The sequence below is a fragment of the Pecten maximus genome, chromosome 19 (genome assembly GCF_902652985.1).
Source record: "Pecten maximus chromosome 19, xPecMax1.1, whole genome shotgun sequence".
Classification (NCBI taxonomy): Eukaryota; Metazoa; Mollusca; class Bivalvia; order Pectinida; family Pectinidae; genus Pecten; species Pecten maximus.
The window spans coordinates 14,057,878-14,084,172 of NC_047033.1; the positions used below are offsets into that span (position 1 = coordinate 14,057,878).

At 39.8% G+C, this 26,295-nt stretch overlaps 1 protein-coding gene across 1 annotated transcript in view; it reads left to right on the forward strand.

The window, feature by feature from the left end:
- The window catches only part of LOC117317428, a 141,569-nt gene that overhangs the window by 80,930 nt on the left and 34,344 nt on the right, over window positions 1-26,295 (forward strand). The window contains 22 exon segments of the mRNA XM_033872237.1: window positions 453-632; window positions 2,360-2,532; window positions 2,970-3,147; window positions 3,738-3,872; window positions 4,175-4,329; window positions 4,331-4,580; window positions 5,279-5,431; window positions 5,781-5,975; window positions 6,656-7,158; window positions 8,252-8,600; window positions 8,843-9,001; window positions 9,200-9,431; window positions 10,080-10,279; window positions 12,109-12,279; window positions 12,761-12,886; window positions 13,355-13,555; window positions 14,112-14,369; window positions 15,492-15,704; window positions 17,036-17,176; window positions 18,373-18,730; window positions 24,658-24,809; window positions 25,476-25,613. Of these exon segments, the coding sequence (XP_033728128.1) occupies window positions 453-632; window positions 2,360-2,532; window positions 2,970-3,147; window positions 3,738-3,872; window positions 4,175-4,329; window positions 4,331-4,580; window positions 5,279-5,431; window positions 5,781-5,975; window positions 6,656-7,158; window positions 8,252-8,600; window positions 8,843-9,001; window positions 9,200-9,431; window positions 10,080-10,279; window positions 12,109-12,279; window positions 12,761-12,886; window positions 13,355-13,555; window positions 14,112-14,369; window positions 15,492-15,704; window positions 17,036-17,176; window positions 18,373-18,730; window positions 24,658-24,809; window positions 25,476-25,613 (4,620 nt within the window).

Sequence of the window (26,295 nt, forward strand, 5' to 3'; positions counted from 1 at the left end):
TTGCCATGTGACTAATGTCTAGATATGTGGTGACTTACATGTCAGTTGTCATGTGACTAATCTCCAGATGTATTGTGACTTGTATGTTTGTTGCCATGTGACTAATTGTGACTTATATGTTTGTTGCCATGTGACTAATTGTGACTTATTTGTTTGTTGCCATGTGACTAATTGTGACTTATATGTTTGTTGCCATATGACTAATTGTGACATATGTTTGTTGCCATGTGACTAATGTCTAGATATGTGGTGACTTACATGTCAGTTGTCATGTGACTAATATCCAGATGTATTGTGACTTGTATGTTTGTTGCCATGTGACTAATTGTGACTTGTATGTTTGTTGCCATGTGACTAATTGTGACATATGTTTGTTGCCATGTGACTAATTGTGACATATGTTTGTTGCCATGTGACTAATTGTGACTTGTATGTTTGTTGTCATGTGACAGGCTACTACTGTAATGGCAGCACCACGTTAACCACACCCCCAGATGGTTCTACTGGCGGAAACTGTCCCACTGGATACTACTGTCCTGAGGGAAGCTCATATCCTACACCGTGTCCGATAGGTTACTATCGTGGGTCAATCCGTGGAACCAATCCCTCGTCCTGTACCATCTGCACAAAAGGTAAGGGACCAATCACAAGTCCTGTACTATCTGAACTAAAGGTATTAGGGACCAATCACTAGTCCTGTACTATCTGCACAAAAGGTAAGGGACCAATCACTAGTCCTGTACTATCTGAACTAAAGGTAAGGGACCAATCACTAGTCCTGTACTATCTGAACTAAAGGTAAGGGACCAATCACTAGTCCTGTACTATCTGAACTAAAGGTAAGGGACCAATCACTAGTCCTGTACTATCTGAACTAAAGGTAAGACATCACATATTAAAAGCATTCATATTTTGGAATGCTCATGTTTTAGAGCATTTCAAATTTCAAACAATTAGTGCATTCAATTTGATGAAGTGGTGGAATCATAAATCAATTTAAAACTAGAATATTTCTGATAATATTTAAGCACAATTCAATTAATTGCCAAAATCTCTGAAATAAAATTACCACTAAAAAGCATATTTTCTGTAGAGATTGAATTTAGGGCATTAGTTACCACTCTCTTGAGAGGAGGCCATTAGTTGCCACTGTTATGAGAGGAGGCCATTCCTTGCCACACTTTACTTATGAGAGGAGGGCATTAGTTACCACTGTTATGAGAGGAGGGCATTAGTTACCACTCTTATGAGAGGAGGGCATTAGTTGTCACTGTTATGAGAGGAGGGCATTAGTTGCCACTCTTATGAGAGGAGGTCATTCATTGCCACTCTTATGAGAGGAGGCCATTAGTTACCACTCTTATGAGAGGAGGGCATTAGTTGCCACTGTTATTAGAGGAGGTCATTAGTTGCCACTGTTATGAGAGGAGGTCATTAGTTGCCACTGTTATGAGAGGAGGTCATTAGTTGCCACTGTTATGAGAGGAGGGCATTAGTTACCACTGTTATGAGAGGAGGGCATTAGTTGTCACTGTTAGGAGAGGAGGGCATTAGTTGCCACTGTTATGAGAGGAGGGCATTAGTTACCACTGTTATGAGAGGAGGGCATTAGTTGCCACTCTTATGAGAGGAGGGCATTAGTTGCCACTCTTATGAGAGGAGGGCATTAGTTGTCACTGTTATGAGAGGAGGGCATTAGTTACCACTGTTATGAGAGGAGGGCATTAGTTGTCACTGTTATGAGAGGAGGGCATTAGTTACCACTCTTATGAGAGGAGGTCATTAGTTGCCACTGTTATGAGAGGAGGGCATTAGTTACCACTGTTATGAGAGGGCATTAGTTGCCACTGTTATGAGAGGAGGGCATTAGTTGTCACTGTTATGAGAGGAGGGCATTAGTTGCCACTGTTATGAGAGGAGGGCATTAGTTGTCACTGTTAGGAGAGGAGGTCATTAGTTGCCACTGTTATGAGAGGAGGGCATTAGTTGTCACTGTTAGGAGAGGAGGGCATTAGTTGCCACTGTTATGAGAGGAGGGCATTAGTTGTCACTGTTATGAGAGGAGGCCATTAGTTACCACTCTTATGAGAGGAGGTCATTAGTTGCCACTGTTATGAGAGGAGGGTATTAGTTACCACTCTTATGAGAGGAGGTCATTAGTTGCCACTGTTATGAGAGGAGGTCATTAGTTGCCATTCTTATGAGAGGAGGTCATTAGTTGCCATTCTTATGAGAGGAGGGCATTAGTTGCCACTCTTATGAGAGGAGGGCATTAGTTGCCATTCTTATGAGAGGAGGGTATTAGTTGCCACTCTCGCGAGAGCCTTATTAATAATCCGGAGTTACTTTAACTTTTCAGGAAAGTATTGTGATTCGGAGGGTCTAAGTGCGCCTGCTGGGGACTGTTCTCCTGGATACTACTGTCCTGCTGGTCAGATCTCGGCTACACCGGCCAACTACAGCTGTGATCCCGGGTACTTCTGCGTCGGAGGCAAAGAGGCACAAGAGGCCTGTCTTTCGGGTACCTACCAGGTAAATAATTATTCATAATGATTTAATTTGATCGGAAACTAGTGACTAGGGTCTAAATATAGTTGGAGTGAACTCACTTTGGTTACAATGCGTGTGTGTAGGGAAACAAAAAGTTACGATGTGAATGTCTAATGGACTATGGCTCCACCACCGATTTACTTTGGTCCGATCACAGCAAATAGACATCACTTGTGCAGGCATCAGAATTTCAAAGCACAGTAGTAATTGGTTGTTGTTTATTTGTGGTCATATTTGATGGAACAGCCTGATTAATGTGAATAGTTGGTAATCAAACTTACCCTTCAATAGAAATTTGACTTCGACTTTGTTTTCAGATGAAATCATGTCATTCTGGGTTTCTGACCGACCCACAGAGCTATTATTGTACATAGTCATTTACATATCAATGGAACTGTGACCTTGGCTTTTATTCACAGAGCAATCCAGGTCAATTCGAGTGTTTGACCTGTCCAGAGGGCTACTACTGTAATGCTACATTTGGACCGGTGGTCAATTATGCAACAACGGTTTGTCCAGAGGGTTACTATTGTCCGAATGGCACAGAGCATGGTAACCAGTACCCATGTCCAAAAGGAACTTTCAATAACAGAACAGGTAAGGTTGGACAGGTCAGTGTGGACTGACCATTTTACCTTCAGCCACCGTATTTATCCAACAATAAGCTGGTAATAAACTCATCCTTGTCTCTTACAGTTCAGTAAATGGTTTGTAAATGGTATTTTATTTTCCTGCTTTGATCCCCCCCCTCCTCCCCCAACTTTTAGCCAAAGAATTTGTGTTGACCTGGTGGGCTTATTATAGGACCAGTATGATATTATGATGACATGTTACAGTCATATGTAGACTTAACATAATGTTCAGCGAGACATTGAATGATGAAATTTTAAAGTATCAGAATTTAATAAGTGCGAATTTAAACTCATATCAGAATTCCACAAAGTACAGCCGATTTACTGACACATGGTCATTTTTGCAGGTGTTTAATTTCGTGATTTGGATAGGTAAACTATACACTTGTGGGTTATTCTGCGAATTGCACCTGTTCCATATTTACCACATACATCACAAAATAATATATGTGGGAGAAATTTTCGTTACCCGAATAGGCTTCTCATATATAGTGTAAATTGCCCCCTCACATAAATATCCACGTTTATAGACTTAATAAAACATTTGCATTACAGGTTTGACAAACTCATCCGAGTGTTCACCATGTACGGGTAGATGGGCGTGTGACCAGGTCGGACTGACCTACCCTATACAGCTATGTTCAGCGGGTTACTTCTGTCGTGAGGGGGCAGACTCCACTACGCCTGACTGTAAGTCATACCCTATTGTTTATTTGTTTACTTTCACGGAGCTTATATTTCACAATTTTTTTGCATTTTGATTGGTATCAAAACGTTATAAGAAAGTTAACACATGCTAGTGTTGATGATGATAGAATAAGAAATCATATTGTTTTGAAAACTTTAAATTATTTTTAAATCACTTTATCATATACCTGTCAACATGTCTTAGCTTTTGAAATTTGCTATCTGCAGTCCATTTTCTAATTAACATAACTACAGATGATGTTAAGTATGAGATCTTATCGTTATGGCGATATTTCTTACGACAGTGGTTAATGCTGATGACTGTCCAGCGGGATCCTACTGCCCCGAGGGTACAGACGAGCCCATCCCCTGCCCCCAGGGCACATACAGCAATGTCGCGAACCTTCATATGGAAAGTCAATGTGTCAACTGTACCGGAGGTTACTACTGTAACAATACAGGGTCTCACAGCTCCAGTCGGACAGTGTGAAGAGAGGTACTACTGTCCCTCTGGTTCAAGGTCATCGACTGAGATCCTCTGTCTCAGTGGCCACTTCTGTGGCTTAGGTACCGAATATCCAAACCAATGCACAAATGGAACATTCTCTGATGCGACTGGACTTGCCTACCACTACGAGTGTGCGAACTGCACAGCTGGGTACTATTGTAACGGAAACGGACTTACAAATGTGACAGGACTTTGTAAAGCTGGTAAGTATTTGTGATTACTGTTAGCCAAACCGTGTTGTATCGGAAACAGACAAGCTGGTAAGTATTTGTGATTACTGTTAGCCGAACCGTGTTGTATCGGAAACAGACAAGCTGGTAAGTATTTGTGATTACTGTTAGCCGAACCGTGTTGTATCGGAAACAGACAAGCTGGTAAGTATTTGTGATTACTGTTAGCCGAACCGTGTTGTATCGAAAACAGATTTTAAAACGTGACAGGACCTTGTAAAGCTGGTAAGTATTTATAATTGCTGTTAATATAATCATGTTATGTCAGAAATGGACTTACAAATGCCACATGTCCTAATATTGTTTTACTCTTGAAGAATGGAGATATAAGTACAATTCACAAAACATCAGGTGTTAATAAAGCTGGAAAGGGCACGTCTGTTACCACCATTTGTATGTGAGGTTTGTGTTATAGTTATAGTGTTTAACAGTCTTTTGTGTTAGTTTGGAACTCATTTGTTTCACAATTTGTACAGACTTTGTAAAAGTGCTTGGGAAAAAAATGGAAATTGAAAATTATACCTATACCAATGGTGTGTGTAATTCTACTTACTGGGATTTGTCTGACAAATATCTAGAGAACAAATGTGATTATTGATGTCTGAATTAACATGTTTAACTCTAGTCTATTTCTTGATTGTGTTGATTTAGATTCCGATGTTTTTTTCCAGGACATTACTGTCCATCAGGTTCCAGTGTGGAAACTCAGGTTGTCTGTCCAGCTGCCATGCATTGTCCAGAAGGCAGTGGAGCTCCTCAGGACTGTCCGGCTGGCTCTTTTGTGGACTATGATGGAGCGTCAGCCTGCGCAGTGTGCCCTGAAGGTTTGTGTCATAATTAGAGGTGTATATAGCAAATTATCTTCTTTTAGCTTAGAGAACATTTAGCAAAAATAACTGAATATTTGCGATAAAACTTTTTGTCTTTTTGAAATTCTAAAATTGGAAATTAAAAAAATATCAATTGATCCATCACCTTTCATGATTTGAGCAGGAAATGATAGGTATGTTAACAACATCATTACCATTTTCTGAAAGTATGTCAGAAATATGATCATGATTTTCTCATAAAATTGTAAAATTAACCAGGACAAAAAGATATATCTTAGGACAGTCATATTTAAAAATCTCCATTTTGTAGGACAGTCATATTTAAAAAATCTCCATTTTGTAGGGTATTATTGTGTTCCTGAACACGTGATTCCTGGCATAGCATCTACTGCCAAGACAGCATGTCCCGAGGGATTCTTCTGTCCTAACGGGACCGGACACGACTGGCAACCCTGTCCAGCTGGAACCTTTAGCAATGTTACTGGATTACAGAAGGCAGAGGATTGTACGCCATGCACAAGTGGACAATTCTGTCAAGGTTTGCTTCATATTTTATTAGTCCCCTGGTGGGGGGACTAAACATTTCCTTTCTATCTGTCTTGCACATACATATATGTATGTAATGCCAAAGTTTGGAAACACTCAGCGGCTTCGTTCCTTGAGTGATATTGATAAAACTTCACACATTGATAAAGGACCATAATATCTTGGACAAGTTTGAGTTTTAGAAGTTTTTAGTCAAAGCCAAGGTCATTGTTGCTAATTTTAACGAGGGCTGGTAGGGGACATGTATTGCTTTATCAATACCCAGTATTTTTGTTTATTTTTAAATAAAAGTATTCAATTTTGATAAATTAAACATGACACTGAATCATGTCCCCAGTTAATGAGATTTTCTTATTTCCAATTCAGATTCGGTGTAGTTGTAGTTGGCCAGATTTCTTGTTGAAGCTGAATTACAATTTCATTATTTGACAGTCTTAAGGAATAGCTTTGTGAATATGAGCCTTCAGGATTACTTAAATTTGTCAGTTCCATAAGCATTTAAATTTTTTTTAATGAAAATCATATCTTAAGGTGGGATATTTACTGACTCAGGTATAAGTATAGCCAGGTTTTTCCTGTAGTAAGTTGTCTTTTAGAAATTGCGGAGTTATAAGAGATCCTACTGTAGTGTAAATATTGACCTGATGTAACAATAACCTATTTTTTCTGTAGGAACCAACCTAACAGCCCCAACAGGTCTCTCTATGGGCGGCTACTACTGTTCCTCTGGATGTGACCGTGCCAACCCTCTCATGCTTAATGACACCCAGTGTCCGACTGGCACTGTTCATCCAATTGTCGGCCATGAATGTCCAACTGGTCACTACTGTCCGGCAGGAACAGACAATCCCATTGGCTGTCCAGCCGGCTCATACCAAGATCTAACCAATCAGATCAATTGTAAGAATTGTCCAGAGGGCTATTATTGTTACGCCAACACGTCTGATTACACTCCTAATGTGTGTCCAGGAGGCCATTACTGTGGTCTAAACACAACTGACCCCACCATGTTACCATGTCCACCTGGAACTTACAATAATCTGACCACACAGCAGACCATTGATTCCTGCGTGCCTTGTACTCCGGGAATGTACTGCCAGGGAGACGGCAATGCCTACCCCACAGGAAATTGTTCAGCTGGATGGTATTGCACAAACGGCTCTCATGAGGCTCAGGTAAGGGAGATAACTGACTGATATTGCGACCTGGGTTTACAATATTATACCTTTTTGTAAGGGAGATAACTGACTGATATTGAGACCTGGGTTTACATTATTATGCCTCTTTGTAAGGGAGATAACTGACTGATATTGAGACCCTGGGTTTACATTATTATACCTCTTTGTAAGGGAGATAACTGACTGATATTGAGACCTGGGTTTACATTATTATACCTCTTTGTAAGGGAGATAACTGACTGATATTGAGACCTGGGTTTACATTATTATACCTCTTTGTAAGGGAGATAACTGACTGATATTGAGACCCTGGGTTTACATTATTATACCTCTTGTAAGGGAGATAACTGACTGATATTGAGACCCTGGGCTTACATTATTATACCTCTTTGTAAGGGAGATAACTGACTGATATTGAGACCTGGATTTACAATATTATACCTCTTTGTAAGGGAGATAACTGACTGATATTGAGACCTGGATTTACATTATTATACCTCTTTGTAAGGGAGATAACTGACTGATATTGAGACCTGGGTTTACATTATTATACCTCTTTGTAAGGGAGATAACCGACTGATATTGAGACCTGGGTTTACAATATTATACCTCTTTGTAAGGGAGATAACCGACTGATATTGATACCTGGGTTTACATTATTATACCTCTTTGTAAGGGAGATAACTGACTGATATTGATACCTGGGTTTACATTATTATACCTCTTTGTAAGGGAGATAACTGACTGATATTGAGACCTGGGTTTACATTATTATACCTCTTTGTAAGGGAGATAACTGACTGATATTGAGACCTGAGTTTACAATATTATACCTCTTTGTAAGGGAGATAACTGACTGATATTGAGACCTGGGTTTACTTTATTATACCTCTTTGTAAGAGAGATAACTGACTGATATTTTCTGTGTAAGGGAGATAACTGTGACTAAAGTCTAAATATTCACTCATTGTCATCTTGTCATCAATCATATTGGCCCTCGCTGAAAAAATTATCTTTACAAATGAAAACAAAAGCTTTGAGAATGATAATGTATGATACTGAATCAAAGATTTGACATGTTTACTTTCAGCCATCCTCCAATGGTGGGGAATGCCAGGTTGGATTCTTCTGTCCAGAGGGATCTTATGCCATGCAGAATTGTACACCAGGGAAATACTGTCAGACTACTGGCCTTGCTCTGCCCACCGGTGACTGTGATGGTGGATATTACTGCCCAGGCGGTGCCTCATCAGCACGAGAAATAGTCTGCCCAGTCGGACACTACTGTACAATTGGCACAGATCTTCCAAACGCCTGTAGAAATGGAACATATGCACCTACAACAGGACTGCAGAGTGAAGGAGAGTGTACAGAATGTGATCCCGGTTACTACTGTAATGGGACGGGTCTCAGTGCCACCACCGGACAATGCGACGCAGGTACGTAGGGCTCCGTGATAGTGTCCATCCAAAACAATTCAGAGTCCCTAATTTAGAAATAATACTCATCATCATAATTTTTTTTTTTTTTAAATTGATGTCATGATTTCTGATCATATTTCCATACCACCATGTCTTTCATGTAAATTGTCTCGTTGATACCCTTGTAATATCTGTTCTGAATGTGTAACATATGACCTTGGCCTGAACCTTATACACATAATGACCTTGACTATCATCAGGTTATTACTGCCCCGGAGGTCAAAGTGTGCCAGATCCCTATGACTACCGTTGTATCCCTGGCCATTACTGTACTGTGGGCACTGGCACGCCCTACCGCTGTGCCAGTGGAGAGTATCAAAATGAATACCAACAGTCCTCCTGTAAGCAGTGTCCAGCAGGTATGTACAGAAGGTCAAGGTGGGAGAAATCTAAATTTTAACAATTGACTTACCTGCTTGGATTACAATTGACTTACCTGCTTGGTGAATGTGTTCAGTATTAATACAAAATTCACCTTTGAATTTTGATTAAAATTTAATCTTTGATATTAAAATAGCTCAAATTTAACCTGTGACCTTTGAATAATATCCTTGTAGGCTACTTCTGTGACAGCAGTGTCCAGGCAGTGGGCGAGCTGACCAATAACAGCTGTCCTCAGGGATTCTACTGTCCAGCCATGACCAATCTGTCCAGCCAGTTCCCCTGTACAGCTGGCACCTACAATAACCGCACAGGATTGACTGTTGAAGCTGACTGTCAGGCCTGTCCACCTGGAAAATACTGCCAGTCCACAGGGCTGCCAGACCCAGAGGGTGACTGTTTTGCAGGGTAGGTAAAACACAGGGTTAGCTGACCAATAGGGTGACTGTTTTACAGGGTAGGTAAAACACAGGGTTAGCTGACCAATAGGGTGACTGTTTTGCAGGGTAGGTAAAACACAGGGTTAGCTGACCAATAGAGTGACTGTTTTACAGGGTAGGTAAAACACAGGGTTAGCTGACCAATAGGGTGACTGTTTCACAAAAAACAAATACTGGGTATCTTGAAATGTGAGTCATCATTTCTCATCGTAGATAAACAGCCTTCTTACCACCTACAGGGTAACTGTATTCATGATTGCTTAACTGTCCTCTTGAATCCCTGTTAGCTGAAACGTCATTATTGATCAGAAAATGGTTCTTTGTTGGAAAGTTCCTTCAAAAGATTTCTAAAAGTTATATCATTTAATTACTGTATTTATCCACAAGTAAGCTCTCTTCTTTATTTTTGCAGAAACATCTATCATAGTAAATGTGAAAGCAGCTCATAAATAATTTATTTAACAGGTTTAAGTCGGCTATTATGGCCTTGCAGCTTTTCAGCTGACAAGCTCACAAATAAGCCCTCACCAAATTTTAATACTAAACTTTCTACAATGAGGGGTAGTTGAAGATAAGTATGGTAAGATAAGATAAGAAATTTGGTGTGTGTATATAGGTACTACTGTAACGGAAGTACGACCGAGCCTACACCAGCTGAAGGCTTGTGCCCCATAGGAAGTTACTGCCCTCAAGGAAGCTACCAGCCTACTCCCTGTCCCGACGGAACTATCGCATCCAGCACAGGAAACATGCATCTTACAGACTGCGAGTCCTGCAAGCCCGGAAACTATTGTACACCTGACAGCTCCAAAAACGGTAAGTTGGGATAAAGATGATAAAGTTTGGATGCAGCAGCTGAAAAAGTCTTCTTGTTTGTGCTATAGTGATTAAGGTTTGGAAATAGCAGATAATGCTAAATTGGTATGGATCTGTTTGAAAATATTGAATTATTTGTTGCGAGATATATGCTGCAGGTCAAAATGTGTGAGTTTAAAACATTGTTGCCTCTGTTCTATTTAGAACAAGATTATTTCTTAAAAGTTTTGATTACACCGTATCATTTTGGTTTTATCTATTGCTGTTTAAGTTTGATTACCAAAAAATAATTTTACTTAATTTATTAAAATCTTAATTCAAAACAAATTTCATAAAGATTTAATGATGAATCTACATACAGGCCCATGCAGGGCCATGGACCTATGGGAGGAGATACATTAAGCCAATTGTCTTCATTTCAGGTCAAGTAGTTACCGGTAGGTGGTGCATCCTCTCACCACATATTTTATTGTGAATGTTTTTGTGTATCATGTCCGTATATACTGCTTTTGATTTATGCAATTTTTTTTTTGGCATGTTTGTGGCAAAGAATTTTTTTTTTTTAGAACAAATTATGAGTAACTACCGTGTAAGCTTAGAACTTTTCCAAAAGGAAAATTTTGCAATCTCTAGTTTGTGAATTAGCTTTCCGAACTGAAAATAAGTTTTCCTGTTTTAACCCCTTGACAGGTGTAAGTCTGTGTAGGGTTCATAGTAATGATTTATATCATGTCATTCTGATTTAAATAAGAAATTAATCAAGGATTTAGATAAAGATATGAAATTTTTGAAACTATGAATTTTTGTAATGGTTAACATATAATGCAATCACTGATGAGTAAATGTTTTTGGGGCGCGTTACTGATTCCTCAGTAAGCAATATAAAGGAAGTGGTTAAAATAATTAGTTTTTCTTTATAATGTTGACCAACACAATAGCTGTGTATCATAGCTGGCCTAAATATCCATGAACAGAAGAAATTGTGGTTAATTGACATTCAGTAATATTACTGTTAATTATGACACCTTTTTTTCATTAAAATCAATGTTGTGTATTTTGTTTATCATTGTTGCTTCGATCAAATTCTGTATACATGCTGATGACATGCATGCTGTATATATAGGTAAAAAGTTCACTGTCAAAGCTTTCTATACCATGTCAAATTCACAGACTTGTTATACTGTAGGTCAAAGTTCATTGTCTAGACTTGCTATAATAGGTCAAAGTTCACAGTCACTGTCACACACTGTAGATAATGATGGTTCAACAAATTTCACAAAACACATTTATTGCATGATGTGATGATAGCAGTGAAGTCATAACAAGGGAGATAATCCTCCACTCCCTCATATAAAATTACTTTCTACATTTCAGTTTTATTTTTTTAAGCTATTCCCACAGTCTTCGATACTGTTTAGTTGATTTCATTTGTCTCTGTGCATTAAAATTGGTTTTCAACTTTGTTTTATAATTAAATTATGGTCTATTTCATTTAGTGTGTGTAATTGCTTTTCTCTTCTGCAAACTGAGAAGACCTGTTCATTTAAATATGTATGTCATAGTCTTCATCAACTGTCTATCTTAGTATCTTATAAATGTGTATAATAATTTTAAAATATTTACCAGCTATATGTATGCCATTTGATAATCTGTTTCATTTAAATTGTATGATTTGATCTTCATCAACCAAGTAGACTATAATCTGTTTCATTTAAATTGTATGATTTGATCTTCATCAACCAAGAAGGCTATAATCTGTTTCATTTAAATTGTATGATTTGATCTTCATCAAACAAGTAGACTATAATCTGTTTCATATTTCTCCTCAGGCTACAGTCTTCCGTGTGATGCTGGCTACATTTGTTTGAATGGATCCAACATTGCCACCCCTACAGATGGAATCATCGGATACGAGTGTCCAGCTGGCCACTATTGCCAGTCAGGAGACGTCAAGGAAACTCCGTGTGAGGTCGGAACATATGCCCCGAGTACAAAACATGGTTTGTATTATCGCCTCCCTTTTTGTCGACTTATTGAATTTTCATTTTATTTTATAAAACAGATAACAAATTAAAAAAAGAAAAAACAATTATAAAAGTTTTCCTGACATCAAAAAGGATAATAAATGGAAGCAACATTGGATGTTGTTTTTTAGCTCACCAGGACCAAAGGTCCGGTGAGCTTACGACGTGGTGCATCGTCCGTTTGCCCGTCGTCCGTCAACATTTGCTTCAAATCTCTACTAGTCACAAAGTTCTTGTTGGATTTTGACCAAATTTGGTCAGAAACATCCTTGTTTGAAGGGGATCAGATTTTGCATAAATGGTGACATTACACATTGTTTGAACCGGCAGCTCTTGTGATTTTGTCATCTCACTTTGCTCGGGGATGAATTTAGTCGCTGATGGAGTGAAAGAGATTTTTTTTTTTTTTTTCTGTTTGGGCTATTTTGTGTATCACAGATAAATGTTTCTGTTTCAGAATTGTGTCGAGAATGTCCTGAAGGCCGGACATGTCCCTACCAGGGTATGAACTACACAGATATATGTCCAGCAGGATACTACTGTGCTAATGGAACATCAGACAACGGTCAGCCATGTCCCAAAGGTAATGTCTTTTGTTTTGGGTAGCTAGTACAAGTCCTAGCAAGGGTGCTGCGTTGTATCCTTGAAAAAGATACTGTACTCTGTTGCGTTCCAGTGAACTCAGATGAAATTGAGTATGTTGTAAGGCAGTGCAAGAAATGTTGTGTGTAAGCTGTTAGGGCTGAAATGGCAGCTGCTGATGGTATGCTCCCCAGGGAGTTGCGAAAGACATTGGCTGGTTGTTAAAGGCCAAATAACCACAGATAATAACTTGTGAACCTTTTGAGACGGCTATGTTACTATGATATAGATTACTATTACTGTTCGCAATTATGATAAGTAGTATTTGAACTTCCAAAATACACGAGAAATATATATATTGATATAGTCCATGTATATCAATGAATTCTCATATCATCATGCCATGTCCTTAACTCTTGAACTTATGACCTTCAACTTTGACCTTCCATTTTGACATTTACCTTTGCAGGGTCCTACAGCTCATTGACAGGCCTGGTGAATTCCTGGGACTGTCAGGGCTGTCCACCAGGAAAGTTCTGTAACACGACAGGCCTTGGTAGTCCTGCAGGAGATTGTTATGCCGGATATCTTTGCATTGAAAACGCGACCCAAGCGGCACCTAATGATGGACTGAATATGCCATGTCCCGCTGGACATTACTGCTTAGAAGGTGAGGGATATCTCCCATTTACAGCAAAATATTGTTTCCTCCATTATTGAAATATTTATTTGTTATTTCATCAGAAGTTTGAAGCAAAAAGGGGATATTTTCTTGGAAATAATAAAATGGTTGATAATTTTCTCTAATATTTTTTGATAACTCATTGAAAGTAACAGCTAGCCGTTCCAAGATTAGTGTCCTAGTTTTTTTGGCAGAGGATTTTAAAGGAAGCATGATATAGATCCAGCGGTAGGTGAAATCTTGCAGGCTATGAACAATGGGTGATTCTCAGTCAGTATAAAAATGAATATGGGCAGGAATTCCATGATAAGTAAAGGAAAATGGAAAATTAGAGTAACTGATTACAGTTTTCAGGTTCCCACGAGGCCCTTACAGGATTCTTGGTTCTCCAAGGGGAATAACTGTCATCATTTGACAGTTGGTCCATGCCTGATAATACCCACAACTTTGAGTTAAAGTTTTCTGTCAGCCAACTGGGCTTGTTGCAGTATCAGTATGATATTTCAGCCTCTGAAATGTGATCCAATATTTATTTTCTGTGTAGGTGGTGTAACAGCTGAGCCGTGTCCACGTGGAACGTTCCGTAACCAGTCAGGTGGTGGTGTTCTGAGTGACTGCTGGATGTGTTCCGGAGGCTACTACTGTCAGAATGAGGCTCTAACCATGCCTACGGGTTTGTGTGCGGAGCGATACTTCTGTCCAGAGAGTGCCAACATAAGCACAGCAACACCTACAGATTACATATGTCCAACTGGACACTACTGTCCGATGGGAACAGCTGACCCAGAACCTTGTGGAGTCGGTAAGAAATACAATGTGTCTTGCCTTTAATTCAATTTTAGGACAGGGTCCAAGAAATTGGAATTTGTAAAGACTCAACACAGGGTCATATAAGAACTGGAAAGTGTACAACATAATACAGGGTCTAAAAATTGAAATATCTAATGACATGTCTGTTGACTTCACACAAAGCCCTAAAAACTGGAATTTGGCTATTGAGTTAACACAGGGTCATGAGAACTGGAATTTGTATCAACTTAGCATGTGGTCCTTACACAGAAATGGGTATTGACTGAGAACAATGTCCTAAAACTGAAATGTGTCCAGTCCTAACACAGGGCCCTAAAAACTGGAATTTGGCTATTGAGTTAACACAGGGTCATGAGAACTGGAATGTGTATCAGCTTAGCATATGGTCCTTACACTGAAATGGGTATTGACTGAGAACAATGTCCTAAAACTGAAATGTGTCCAGTCCTAACACAGGGTCCTAAAACTGGAATGTGTCCAGTCCTAACACAGGGTCATGAGAACTAGAATGTGTATCAGCTTAGCATATGGTCTTTACACTGAAATGGGTTTCGACTTGAGAACAGGGTCGTAAAACTGGAATGTGTCCAGTCCTTACACAGGGTCCTAAAACTGGAATGTGTCCAGTCCTAACACAGGGTCATGAGAACTAGAATGTGTATCAACTTAGCATATGGTCCTTACACTGAAGTGGGTATTGACTGAGAACAATGTCCTAAAACTGAAATGTGTCCAGTCCTAACACAGGGTCCTAAAACTGGAATGTGTCCAGTCCTAACACAGGGTCATGAGAACTAGAATGTGTATCAACTTAGCATATGGTCCTTACACTGAAATGGTTATTGACTGAGAACAATGTCCTGAAACTGAAATGTGTCCAGTCCTAACACAGGGTCCTAAAACTGGAATGTGTCCAGTCCTAACACAGGGTCATGAGAACTAGAATGTGTCTGGTTCTGACACAGGGTCATGAGAACTAGAATGTGTAATGAATAACGCAGGGTCATGAGAATTATTTAATCCAATATTAATACAGTGTCAAAAATAGGAATAATTTCCACCCACCTATTCTTGTTTACCAAGCATATGATATCTGTATATATTTGATTGACAGGTACCTACCAGCCTAATACAGGTCAGCTTGACTGTATAACTTGCCCCAGTGGCTTCAGCTGTATGAGCAATACCAGTATTCCAGAGCCTTGTCCAGCTTATTCCTACTGTCCCAATGGCACTTCCGATCCCTTCTTATGTCCAAATGGAACTTACACTGATGCTAGTGACACAGGATTGGAACAACCAGAGGACTGCAAAGAATGTACAGCAGGTAAGTGTTGGCCACCAGGAAGGTAGGGGTGGGGTATAGCTAAAAGCTGGTAAGTGTTGGGTGTCAGAAGGTAGGGGTGGGGTATAGCTAAGTGCTGGTAGGTGTTGGGTGTCAGAAGGTAGGGGTGGGGGTATAGCTAAAAGCTGGTAAGTGTTAGATGTCAGAAGGTAGGGGTGGGGGTATAGCTAAAAGCTGGTAAGTGTTGGGTGTCAGAAGGTAGGGGTGGGGGTATAGCTAAAAGCTGGTAAGTGTTGGGTGTCAGAAGGTAGGGGTTGAGGTATAGCTAAAAGCTGGTAAGTGTTGGGTGTCAGAAGGTAGGGGTTGAGGTATAGCTAAAAGCTAGTAAGTGTTGGGTGTCAGAAGGTAGGGGTGAGGTATAGCTAAAAGCTGGTAAGTGTTGGGTGTCAGAAGGTAGGGGTGGGGGTATAGCTAAAAGCTGGTAAGTGTTGGGTGTCAGAAGGTAGGGGTTGAGGTATAGCTAAAAGCTAGTAAGTGTTGGGTGTCAGAGGGTAGGGGTGGGAGTATAGCTAAAAGCTGGTAAGTGTTGGGTGTCAGAAGGTAGGGGTGGGGGTATAGCTAAAAGTTGGTAAGTGTTGGGTGTCAGAAGGTAGGGGTGGGGGTATAGCTAAAAGCTGGTAGGTGTTGGGTGTCAGAAGGTAGGGGTGAGGGTATAGCTAAAAGCTGGTAAGTGTTGGGTGTCAGAAGGTAGGGTTGAGGTATAGCTAAAAGCTGGTAAGTGTTGGGTGTCAGAAGGTAGGGGTTGAGGTATAGCTAAAAGCTGGTAAGTGTTGGATGTCAGAAGGTAGTGGTGGGGGTATAGCTAAAAGCTGGTAAGTGTTGGGTGTCAGAAGGTAGGGGTTGAAGTATAGCTAAAAGCTGGTAAGTGTTGGATGTCAGAAGGTAGGGGTGGGGGTATAGCTAAAAGCTGGTAAGTGTTGGGTGTCAGAGGGTAGGGGTGGGGGTATAGCTAAAAGCTGGTAAGTGTTGGGTGTCAGAGGGTAGGGGTGGGGGTATAGCTAAAAGCTGGTAAGTGTTGGGTGTCAGAAGGTAGGGGTGGGGGTATAGCTAAAAGCTGGTAAGTGTTGGATGTCAGAAGGTAGGGGTGGGGGTATAGCTAAAAGCTGGTAAGTGTTGGATGTCAGAAGGTAGGGGTGGGGGTATAGGTACTGTACGTTACTATAGCCATTCTCTGTGGTTTGCTGACAGATATTGCTTTGAAGTGAACCTCCAGAGAAGTTATGAGTACAAAGAATTCTACATTAATTTCTTTTATAACTGCCATTGTAATACCGGACAACTTTATAAGATTCTGTTTCTCTTGAAATTTACAGGAAAGTACTGTGTTGGTGGCCGTATCGCCGGGGATTGTGCTGCAGGATATCTGTGCATTAAAGGTCAAAGTGTTCCTGATCCGCCAGATGAAAACCGACCACTCGGTGGGAACTGTACTTACGGATTCTACTGCCCGGCAGGTATGTACCTGTATGGCTAAGGAATGTCTAAATACACACTGAACCCTTGTTAGTCTAAACAATAGAATTCAATAATTATATTTATGTTTGTAAGTTGACCTTATTCTGTAAATGTACATGTATGTAATTTAGCATTAATTTGTTTTCAGCAGTTTTGAGTTGAAAGTATTCCTCTGAAATACGACTGCATTAATGACAGTCTCTGTGTATTTTTCCAGTATAAATTCATTATTGCACTATTAATATATTTTAATTCAGTTATGATCTTAAATTTGAATGCACCAAAACAAACAGATCAATTTAAATGTACAGTGTTACCATTAAACGATCTGTCCAACCATTAAACGACCTGTCCTTCCATTAAACGACCTGTCCTTCCATTAAACGACCTGTCCTACCATTAAACAACCTGTCCTACCATTAAACGATCTCTTCTACCGTTAAACGATCTCTCCTACCATTAAACGATCTCTCCTACCATTAAACGACCTGTCCTACCATTGAACGACCTGTCCTACCATTAAATGACCTGTCTTACCAATTAGCGATCTGTCCTACCATTAAACGATCTGTCATACAATTGAACGACCTGTCCTACCATCGAACGACCTGTCCTACCATTAAACGACATGTCCTACCATTAAACGACATGCCCTACCATTAAACGACATGCACCATTAAACGACATGTCCTACCATTAAACGACATGTCCTACCATTAAACGACATGCCCTACCATTAAAGAATAAGTAGTGTCCAACCATTAAACGATCTGTCATACAATTGAACAACCTGTCCTACCATTAAACAACCTGTACTACCTTTAAACCATCTGTCCTACCATTAAATGACCTGTCTTACCAATTAGCGATCTGTCCTACCATTAAACGATCTGTCATACAATTGAACGACCTGTCCTACCATCGAACGACCTGTCCTACCATTAAACGACGACATGTCCTACCATTAAACGACATGTCCTACCATTAACGACATGTCCTACCATTAAACGACATGCCCTACCATTAAAGAATAAGTAGTGTCCAACCATTAAACGATCTGTCATACAATTGAACAACCTGTCCTACCATTAAACAACCTGTACTACCTTTAAACCATCTGTCCTACCATTAAATGACCTGTCCTACCAGTTAGCGATCTGTCCTACCATTGAATGACCTACCATTGTTTTTACAGGAACTACCTCTGTACAAACTTGTCCCGCTCTACGGTTTATAAACTGGGAAGGAGCTGCATCGGCTGCTGAGTGTGGTGTCTGCCCGGGTGGATTTATCTGTCCGGATAATTCAACAGTGTCGGAACCGTGTCCAGCTGGATTCTACTGTGAAGTCAGTAAGGCTGTAGCAGCTTGTCCGGTGCCGACCTATAATCCTGTACAAGGTGCCGACGATTCCAGCTACTGCCTGCCTTGTCCTGCAGGTTACTTCTGTAATACAACAGGAATGGCTAACTATACAGTGAACCCTTGTCCCACAGGATGGTTCTGTACCAACGCTACAAAAGCCCCGGAGCCCTGCCCCCCGGGCACATACAGGTGAGTTTATGGCAATGCTAGACCATAAGCCCCACCCACAGGCACTTAAGTTGTGTTTACAGATATGTGGCACTCCTACTCTGACAGTAACCTCCGACCTCTTACACATGTCAATGTGGCACCATTACTTTGACAGTACCATTCCTAGGGCACTCGGGGTCAGACTTATCAATACTTCAGCACTACATATTAAGATTCATATGAGAATGATGAAAAATTTTTAATCTGAACAGCTAATCTGCATTTCTCTTCTGAAACTGCATGGTAAATTGCTTTTCATGTAAGCTGTAAAAAATTTGAATTTATGTTGTGGAATTCTTATTTTACAACTGATGTAGTACTGTACCACAGACTTTAAATATATCTGAACTATTTTCACCCAGGGATTTGATAGCAGCAGGCAGTGATGCCGATTGTGCCAGATGTCCAGCAGGTTTCATGTGTCCAGACTTCAGTATGAGTTACGGAGGAAACCAGTGTACCACCGGATACTACTGTCCTGAAGGATCCCACAATGAGACCATCTGTCAGGCAGGTCTGTGTCAAAAGATAAAAAAATAAAAATATAAATAAACTCTATCGACAATTCTATTGCAGATTGGTGTAAATATTCCTAGGTGTTTTCCTAGTATGCAAAGATATCCTCATTAGTTTGGAGAGTTGACACATTTTACTTGGAGAATAAAAACTGAAATAGTCTTCAAATCTTCATTTATAATCCATTTTTTCTGAATGTACCATTTGGCAATTCCCTCTTATCAGATAGCCCTGATAGAGATATGATGGATATTCAAATTCTAGTTATCTGTTGAGCCGCTGTTTCTGCACAACTAACTAGTATCCCTGCTGTGAACCAAATTTACTCAAAATGACTCTTTGACTTACATAGAATTGTTTTTCAAAAGGTTTTGTAGGTCAAAGTTCTTGGTCATTTGTGTTAATGAATAGAATATAAATTCTTCCGTGATGATTTAAGTTTATATGAACCAGTCAATAAAGACCAAATTAACTGCTTCTTTCTTAAATATGCTTGACAAAACAATTTGTGTCTCACTAAAAATATCATTACTGTTTACGCAAAACAAGTAATACATGTACATTGTCAGAAAACATGCCATCTTTTTTACCTATTCACTGCATGATTAAGGGGATTACTATTTCTCTGTAATTTGAGATGTTTGAACATGATTTGTGTTTTAGGGTACTACTGCAACAGGTCCATGTCGCAAGTCCCCTGTCCCCCGGGCTATTACTGTCCCGAGGGGTCAGCGACACCCATAGTCTGCCCCCAGGGTCATTATTGCGAGAAACTAGATGACTGTAACATGACAGATGCTGGTAAGTTTGGGTTTATATTACGTGTGTGGTGTTTAGAGTAACATTAGGGGTACAGTAACACTACTAAATGACACATGCTGGTAAAGCTTCTATGACAGGATAACAATATGTGGTCATTAGTCAAGGTCAAAAGGTCAAAAGGTCATGCTTGAAAATTTTGAAAAGAAAAGGTTTTGTATATGATATCTTGTAAACCTCTCAACAGATTTAAATCATTATCACACCATATTGTTAAATATAACATTAAGGTCTACACCTGATGGTATTTTGTTGGTCATTGTCATCAAGAATAAAAGTAAGAAAGTTGAATTTGACCACTTTTTAAGGCTCACTCTTTGCAACTTTGGAAAAAATATTACAAGTAATTATGTCATATATAGCCGCATACAATGTACACAAATGGATGGTTGGGGGATAAATCTGTAATTAATTATGGTAACATGGTTATAACAGGATATATATATCATAATGATTCAATTAGAAATAGGCAGTATAATCCAAGTAGTTATTTCAATGTTTTCATTATAAGACTTGGTTTTAGATATACTGTTAGCTCTGTTAAATTGACAAAAAGCACTGATTCCTGTATTTCCGTACATACAACAACAAACTCTTCTGTTATCCAGGTGCTATAGAACCGATCAAATGCCCATTGGGTTACAAGGAAAAAGATGGAGCTCCACGTCAGTCCTTCCTCGACACCTGTGAAGCGTGTTCTCCAGGAACATTTGGTGCTGACACGAATCGGGCCGTTTGTCAAGACTGCCGTGCAGGCGTTGTCTGTCTGGCCTTGGCTATAACTGATGAACCAGGCGACAACTCCAGTGCATACTATGGCGTCAATGCCACAAACTCCTACCCTTGTCCAGAAGGTAGGCCCTGTAGATCTAGTTCTCTGTTATAATGTCCAAAATATTGAGCCAGTAGATATCTCATTAACTCTACCCCCTGAAGTTGGGGGTATACTGGAATCACCCTGTCTGTCTGTTGTTCGCAAATGCTGTCCAGAGAACTCCAAAACTTGTGAGCCAATTTCAATAAAACTTCACACAAATATAAAGAACCACATGTCGATCGATGTTCAGGTTTTCCCGAAAAAGGGCCATAACTCATCAGTCGTTTGACTAATTTTATTCAGCATTGGTCAAATGGCGTAACTAAACAAAGCCTATAGTTTGACATATTAGATGTTTCGAAAACTATAAGGCAACGCAATCCTGGATTAGTCAAAATTTTGATATTGGCCAATTTTAACCAAATAAGTTATACAGTGGTATAAGGGGATGTTTAACACCACTGTATGAGTTTTGTTACCATGACAACTAATCTGAAGCACAAAGTAGCTTTGATTGGTAGAAATTTAATTTTTGGCCCATTCTGACCAAATTTAGTGTATAGGGTATTTGTGAATGCCAAACATCACTGTATAGGCTTTCTTGTCATGACAACAATGCGGAAGCAAACAGCATCTGCAGGGAGTACTATTTACTCTAAGAATGACAGTTCTAGTTATTTGTGATTGGTTCTCGTGGTGGAATGAACAATTTACAGCTACTAGTATAACAACAGTTGACTTTGTCCTTTACCAAGGGTATATTGATAAAAGTATGCTGCATCACATACCTGAATTGTTTGGATCTCTGATAATCCCTTTCTAGCCACATGTAATTATTTACATTTTTAGCCCACCATCATCAGATGGTGGGCTATTCAAATCGCCCTGCGTCCGTGGTCCGTGGTCCGTCCCTCCGTCCGTCCGTCCTTCCCTCCGTCCGTCATTCCATCCGTCCGTAAACAATTCTTGTTATCGCTAATCCTCCGAAAGTACTTAAGGGATCTTTCTCAAATTTCATATGTGGGTTCCCCTTGGTGCCTAGTTATGCATATTGCATTTTGAGACCAATCGGAAAACAACATGGCCGACAGGCAGCCATCTCGGATTTTGACAATTGAAGTTTGTTATCGCTATTTCTGAGAAAGTACTGAAGGGATCTTTCTCAAATTTCATATGTAGGCTCCCCTTGGTACTTAGTTATGCATATTGCATTTTGAGACCAATCGGAAAACAACATGGCCGACAAGCAGCCATCTTGGATTTTGATAATTAAAGTTTGTTATCGCTATTTCTGAGAAAGTACTGAAGGGATCTTTCTCAAATTTCATATGTAGGTTCCCCTTGGTGCCTAGTTATGTATATTGCATTTTGAGACCTATCAGAAAACAACATGGCCGATAGGCAGCCATCTTGGATTTTGACAATTGAAGTTTGTTATCGCTATTTCTGAGAAAGTACTGAAGGGATCTTTCTCAAATTTCATATGTAGGCTCCCCTTGGTACTTAGTTATGCATATTGCAGACCTGCCAACTACTACTATTTTATAGTAATCTTTACTATTTTGTGGTGGTCGTTACTCTTTTTTCTCTCGAAATAGTAGCAAATTACTCTTTTTGATGCAATAGATTTGGCAAGAATTGTTAAGAATTACTCTTTTTTTGCTCAAAAATGGGCCAAATTACTATTTTTGAATTTGAAAGGTTGGCAGGTCTGATATTGCATTTTGAGACCAATCGGAATACAACATGGCCGACACGCAGCCATCTTCAAAAACCTTTTAATCGCATGCCCAAAACCATGAAAAGAATAAGTAGTGTCCAACCATTAAACGATCTGTCATACAATTGAACAACCTGTCCTACCATTAAACAACCTGTACTACCTTTAAACCATCTGTCCTACCATTAAATGACCTGTCTTACCAATTAGCGATCTGTCCTACCATTAAACGATCTGTCATACAATTGAACGACCTGTCCTACCATCGAACGACCTGTCCTACCATTAAACGACATGTCCTACCATTAAACGACATGTCCTACCATTAAACGACATGTCCTACCATTAAACGACATGTCCTACCATTAAACGACATGCCCTACCATTAAAGAATAAGTAGTGTCCAACCATTAAACGATCTGTCATACAATTGAACAACCTGTCCTACCATTAAACAACCTGTACTACCTTTAAACCATCTGTCCTACCATTAAATGACCTGTCCTACCAGTTAGCGATCTGTCCTACCATTGAATGACCTACCATTGTTTTTACAGGAACTACCTCTGTACAAACTTGTCCCGCTCTACGGTTTATAAACTGGGAAGGAGCTGCTTCGGCTGCTGAGTGTGATGTCTGCCCGGGTGGATTTATCTGTCCGGATAATTCAACAGTGTCGGAACCGTGTCCAGCTGGATTCTACTGTGAAGTCAGTAAGGCTGTAGCAGCTTGTCCGGTGACGACCTATAATCCTGTACAAGGTGCCGACGATTCCAGCTACTGCCTGCCTTGTCCTGCAGGTTACTTCTGTAATACAACAGGAATGGCTAACTATACAGTGAACCCTTGTTCCACAGGATGGTTCTGTACCAACGCTACAACAGCTCCGGAGCCCTGCCCCCCGGGCACATACAGGTGAGTTTATGGCAATGCTAGACCATAAGCCCCACCCACAGGCACTTAAGTTGTGTTTACAGATATGTGGCACTCCTACTCTGACTGTAACCTCCGACCTCTTACACATGTCAATGTGGCACCATTACCTCGACAGTAACCTCTGACCTCTTACAAATGTCAATGTGGCACCATTACCTCGACAGTAACCTCCGACCTCTTACAAATGTCAATGTGGCACCATTACCTCGACAGTAACCTCCGACCTCTTACACATGTCAATGTGGCACCATTACCTCGACAGTAACCTCCGACCTCTTACAAATGTCAATGTGGCACCATTACCTCGACAGTAACCTCCGACCTCTTACAAATGTCAATGTGGCACCATTACCTCGACAGTAACCTCCGACCTCTTACAAATGTCAATGTGGCACCATTACCTCGACAGTAACCTCCGACCTCTTACAAATGTCAATGTGGCACCATTACCTCGACAGTAACCTCCGACCTCTTACACATGTCAATGTGGCACCATTACCTCGACAGTAACCTCCGACCTCTTACAAATGTCAATGTGGCACCATTACCTCGACAGTAACCTCCGACCTCTTACACATGTCAATGTGGCACCATTACCTCGACAGTAACCTCCGACCTCTTACACATGTCAATGTGGCACCATTACCTCGACAGTAACCTCCGACCTCTTACACATGTCAATGTGGCACCATTACCTCGACAGTAACCTCCGACCTCTTACACATGTCAATGTGGCACCATTACCTCGACAGTAACCTCCGACCTCTTACACATGTCAATGTGGCCCATTACCTCGACAGTAACCTCTGACCTCTTACACATGTCAATGTCGCACCATTACTTTGACAGTACCATTCCTAGGGCACTCGGGGTCAGACTTATCAATACTTCAGCACTACATATTAAGATTCATATGAGAATGAGGAAAACATTTTAATCTGAACAGCTAATCAGCATTTCTCTTCTGAAACTGCATGGTAAATTGCTTTTCACATAAGCTGTAAAAAAAATTTGAATTTATGTTGTGGAATTCTTATTTTACAACTGATGTAGTACTGTAACACAGACTTTAAATATATCTGAACTATTTTCACCCAGGGATGTGATAGCAGCAGGCAGCGATGCCGATTGTGCCAGATGTCCAGCAGGTTTCATGTGTCCAGACTTCAGTATGAGTTACGGAGGAAACCAGTGTACCACCGGATACTACTGTCCTGAAGGATCCCACAATGAGACCATCTGTCAGGCAGGTCCGTGTCAAAAGATAAAAAAATAAAAATATAAATAAACTCTATCGACAATTCTACTGCAGATTGGTGTAAATATTCCTAGGTGTTTTCCTAGTATGCAAAGATATCCTCAATAGTTTGGAGAGTTGACACATTTTACTTGGAGATTAAAAACTGAAATAGTCTTCAAATCTTCATTTATAATCCATTTTTTTCTGAATGTACCATTTGGCAATTCCCTCTTATCAGATCGCCCTGATAGAGATATGATGGATATTCAAATTCTAGTTATCTGTTGAGCTGCTGTTTCTGCACAACTAACTGGTATCCCTGTTGTGAACCAATTTTACTCAAAATGACTCTTTGACTTACATAGAATTGTTTTTCAAAAGGTTTTGTAGGTCAAAGTTCTTGGTCATTTGTGTTAATGAATAGAATATAAATTCTTGCATGATGATTTAAGTGTATATGGACCAGTCAGTAAAGACCAAATTAACTGCTTCTTTCTTAAATATGCTTGACAAAACAATTTGTGTCTCACTAAAAATATCATTACTGTTTACGCAAAACAAGTAATACATGTACATTGTCAGAAAACATGCCATCTTTTTTACCTATTCACTGCATGATTAAGGGGATTACTATTTCTCTGTAATTTGAGATGTTTGAACATGATTTGTGTTTTAGGGTACTACTGCAACAGGTCCATGTCGCAAGTCCCCTGTCCCCCGGGCTATTACTGTCCCGAGGGGTCAGCGACACCCATAGTCTGCCCCCAGGGTCATTATTGCGAGAAACTAGATGACTGTAACATGACAGATGCTGGTAAGTTTGGGTTTATATTACGTGTGTGGTGTTTAGAGAAACATTAGGAGGGCGGTAATACTACAACATGACAGATGCTGGTAAGTTTGGGTTTATATTACGTGTGTGGTGTTTAGAGTAACATTTGGGGTACAGTAACACTACTAAATGACACATGCTGGTAAAGCTTCTATGACAGGATAACAATATGTGGTCATCAGTCAAGGTCAAAAGGTCAAAAGGTCATGCTTGAAAATTTTGAAAAGAAAAGGTTTTGTATATGATATCTTGTAAACCTCTGAACAGATTTAAATCATAATCACACCATATTGTTAAACATAACATATTTTGTTGGTCATTGTCATCAAGAATAAAGGTAAGAAAGTTGAATTTGACCACTTTTTAAGGCTCACTCTTTGCAACTTTGGAAAAAATATTACAAGTAATTATGTCATATATAGCCGCATACAATGTACACAAATGGATGGTTGGGGGATAAATCTGTAATTAATTATAGACTTATGGTAACATGGTTATAACAGGATATATCTATCATAATGATGCAATTAGAAATAGGCAGTATAATCCAAGTAGTTATTTCAATGTTTTCATTATAAGACTTGGTTTTAGATATACTGTTAGCTCTGTTAAATTGACAAAAAGCACTGATTCCTGTATTTCCGTACATACAACAACAAACTCT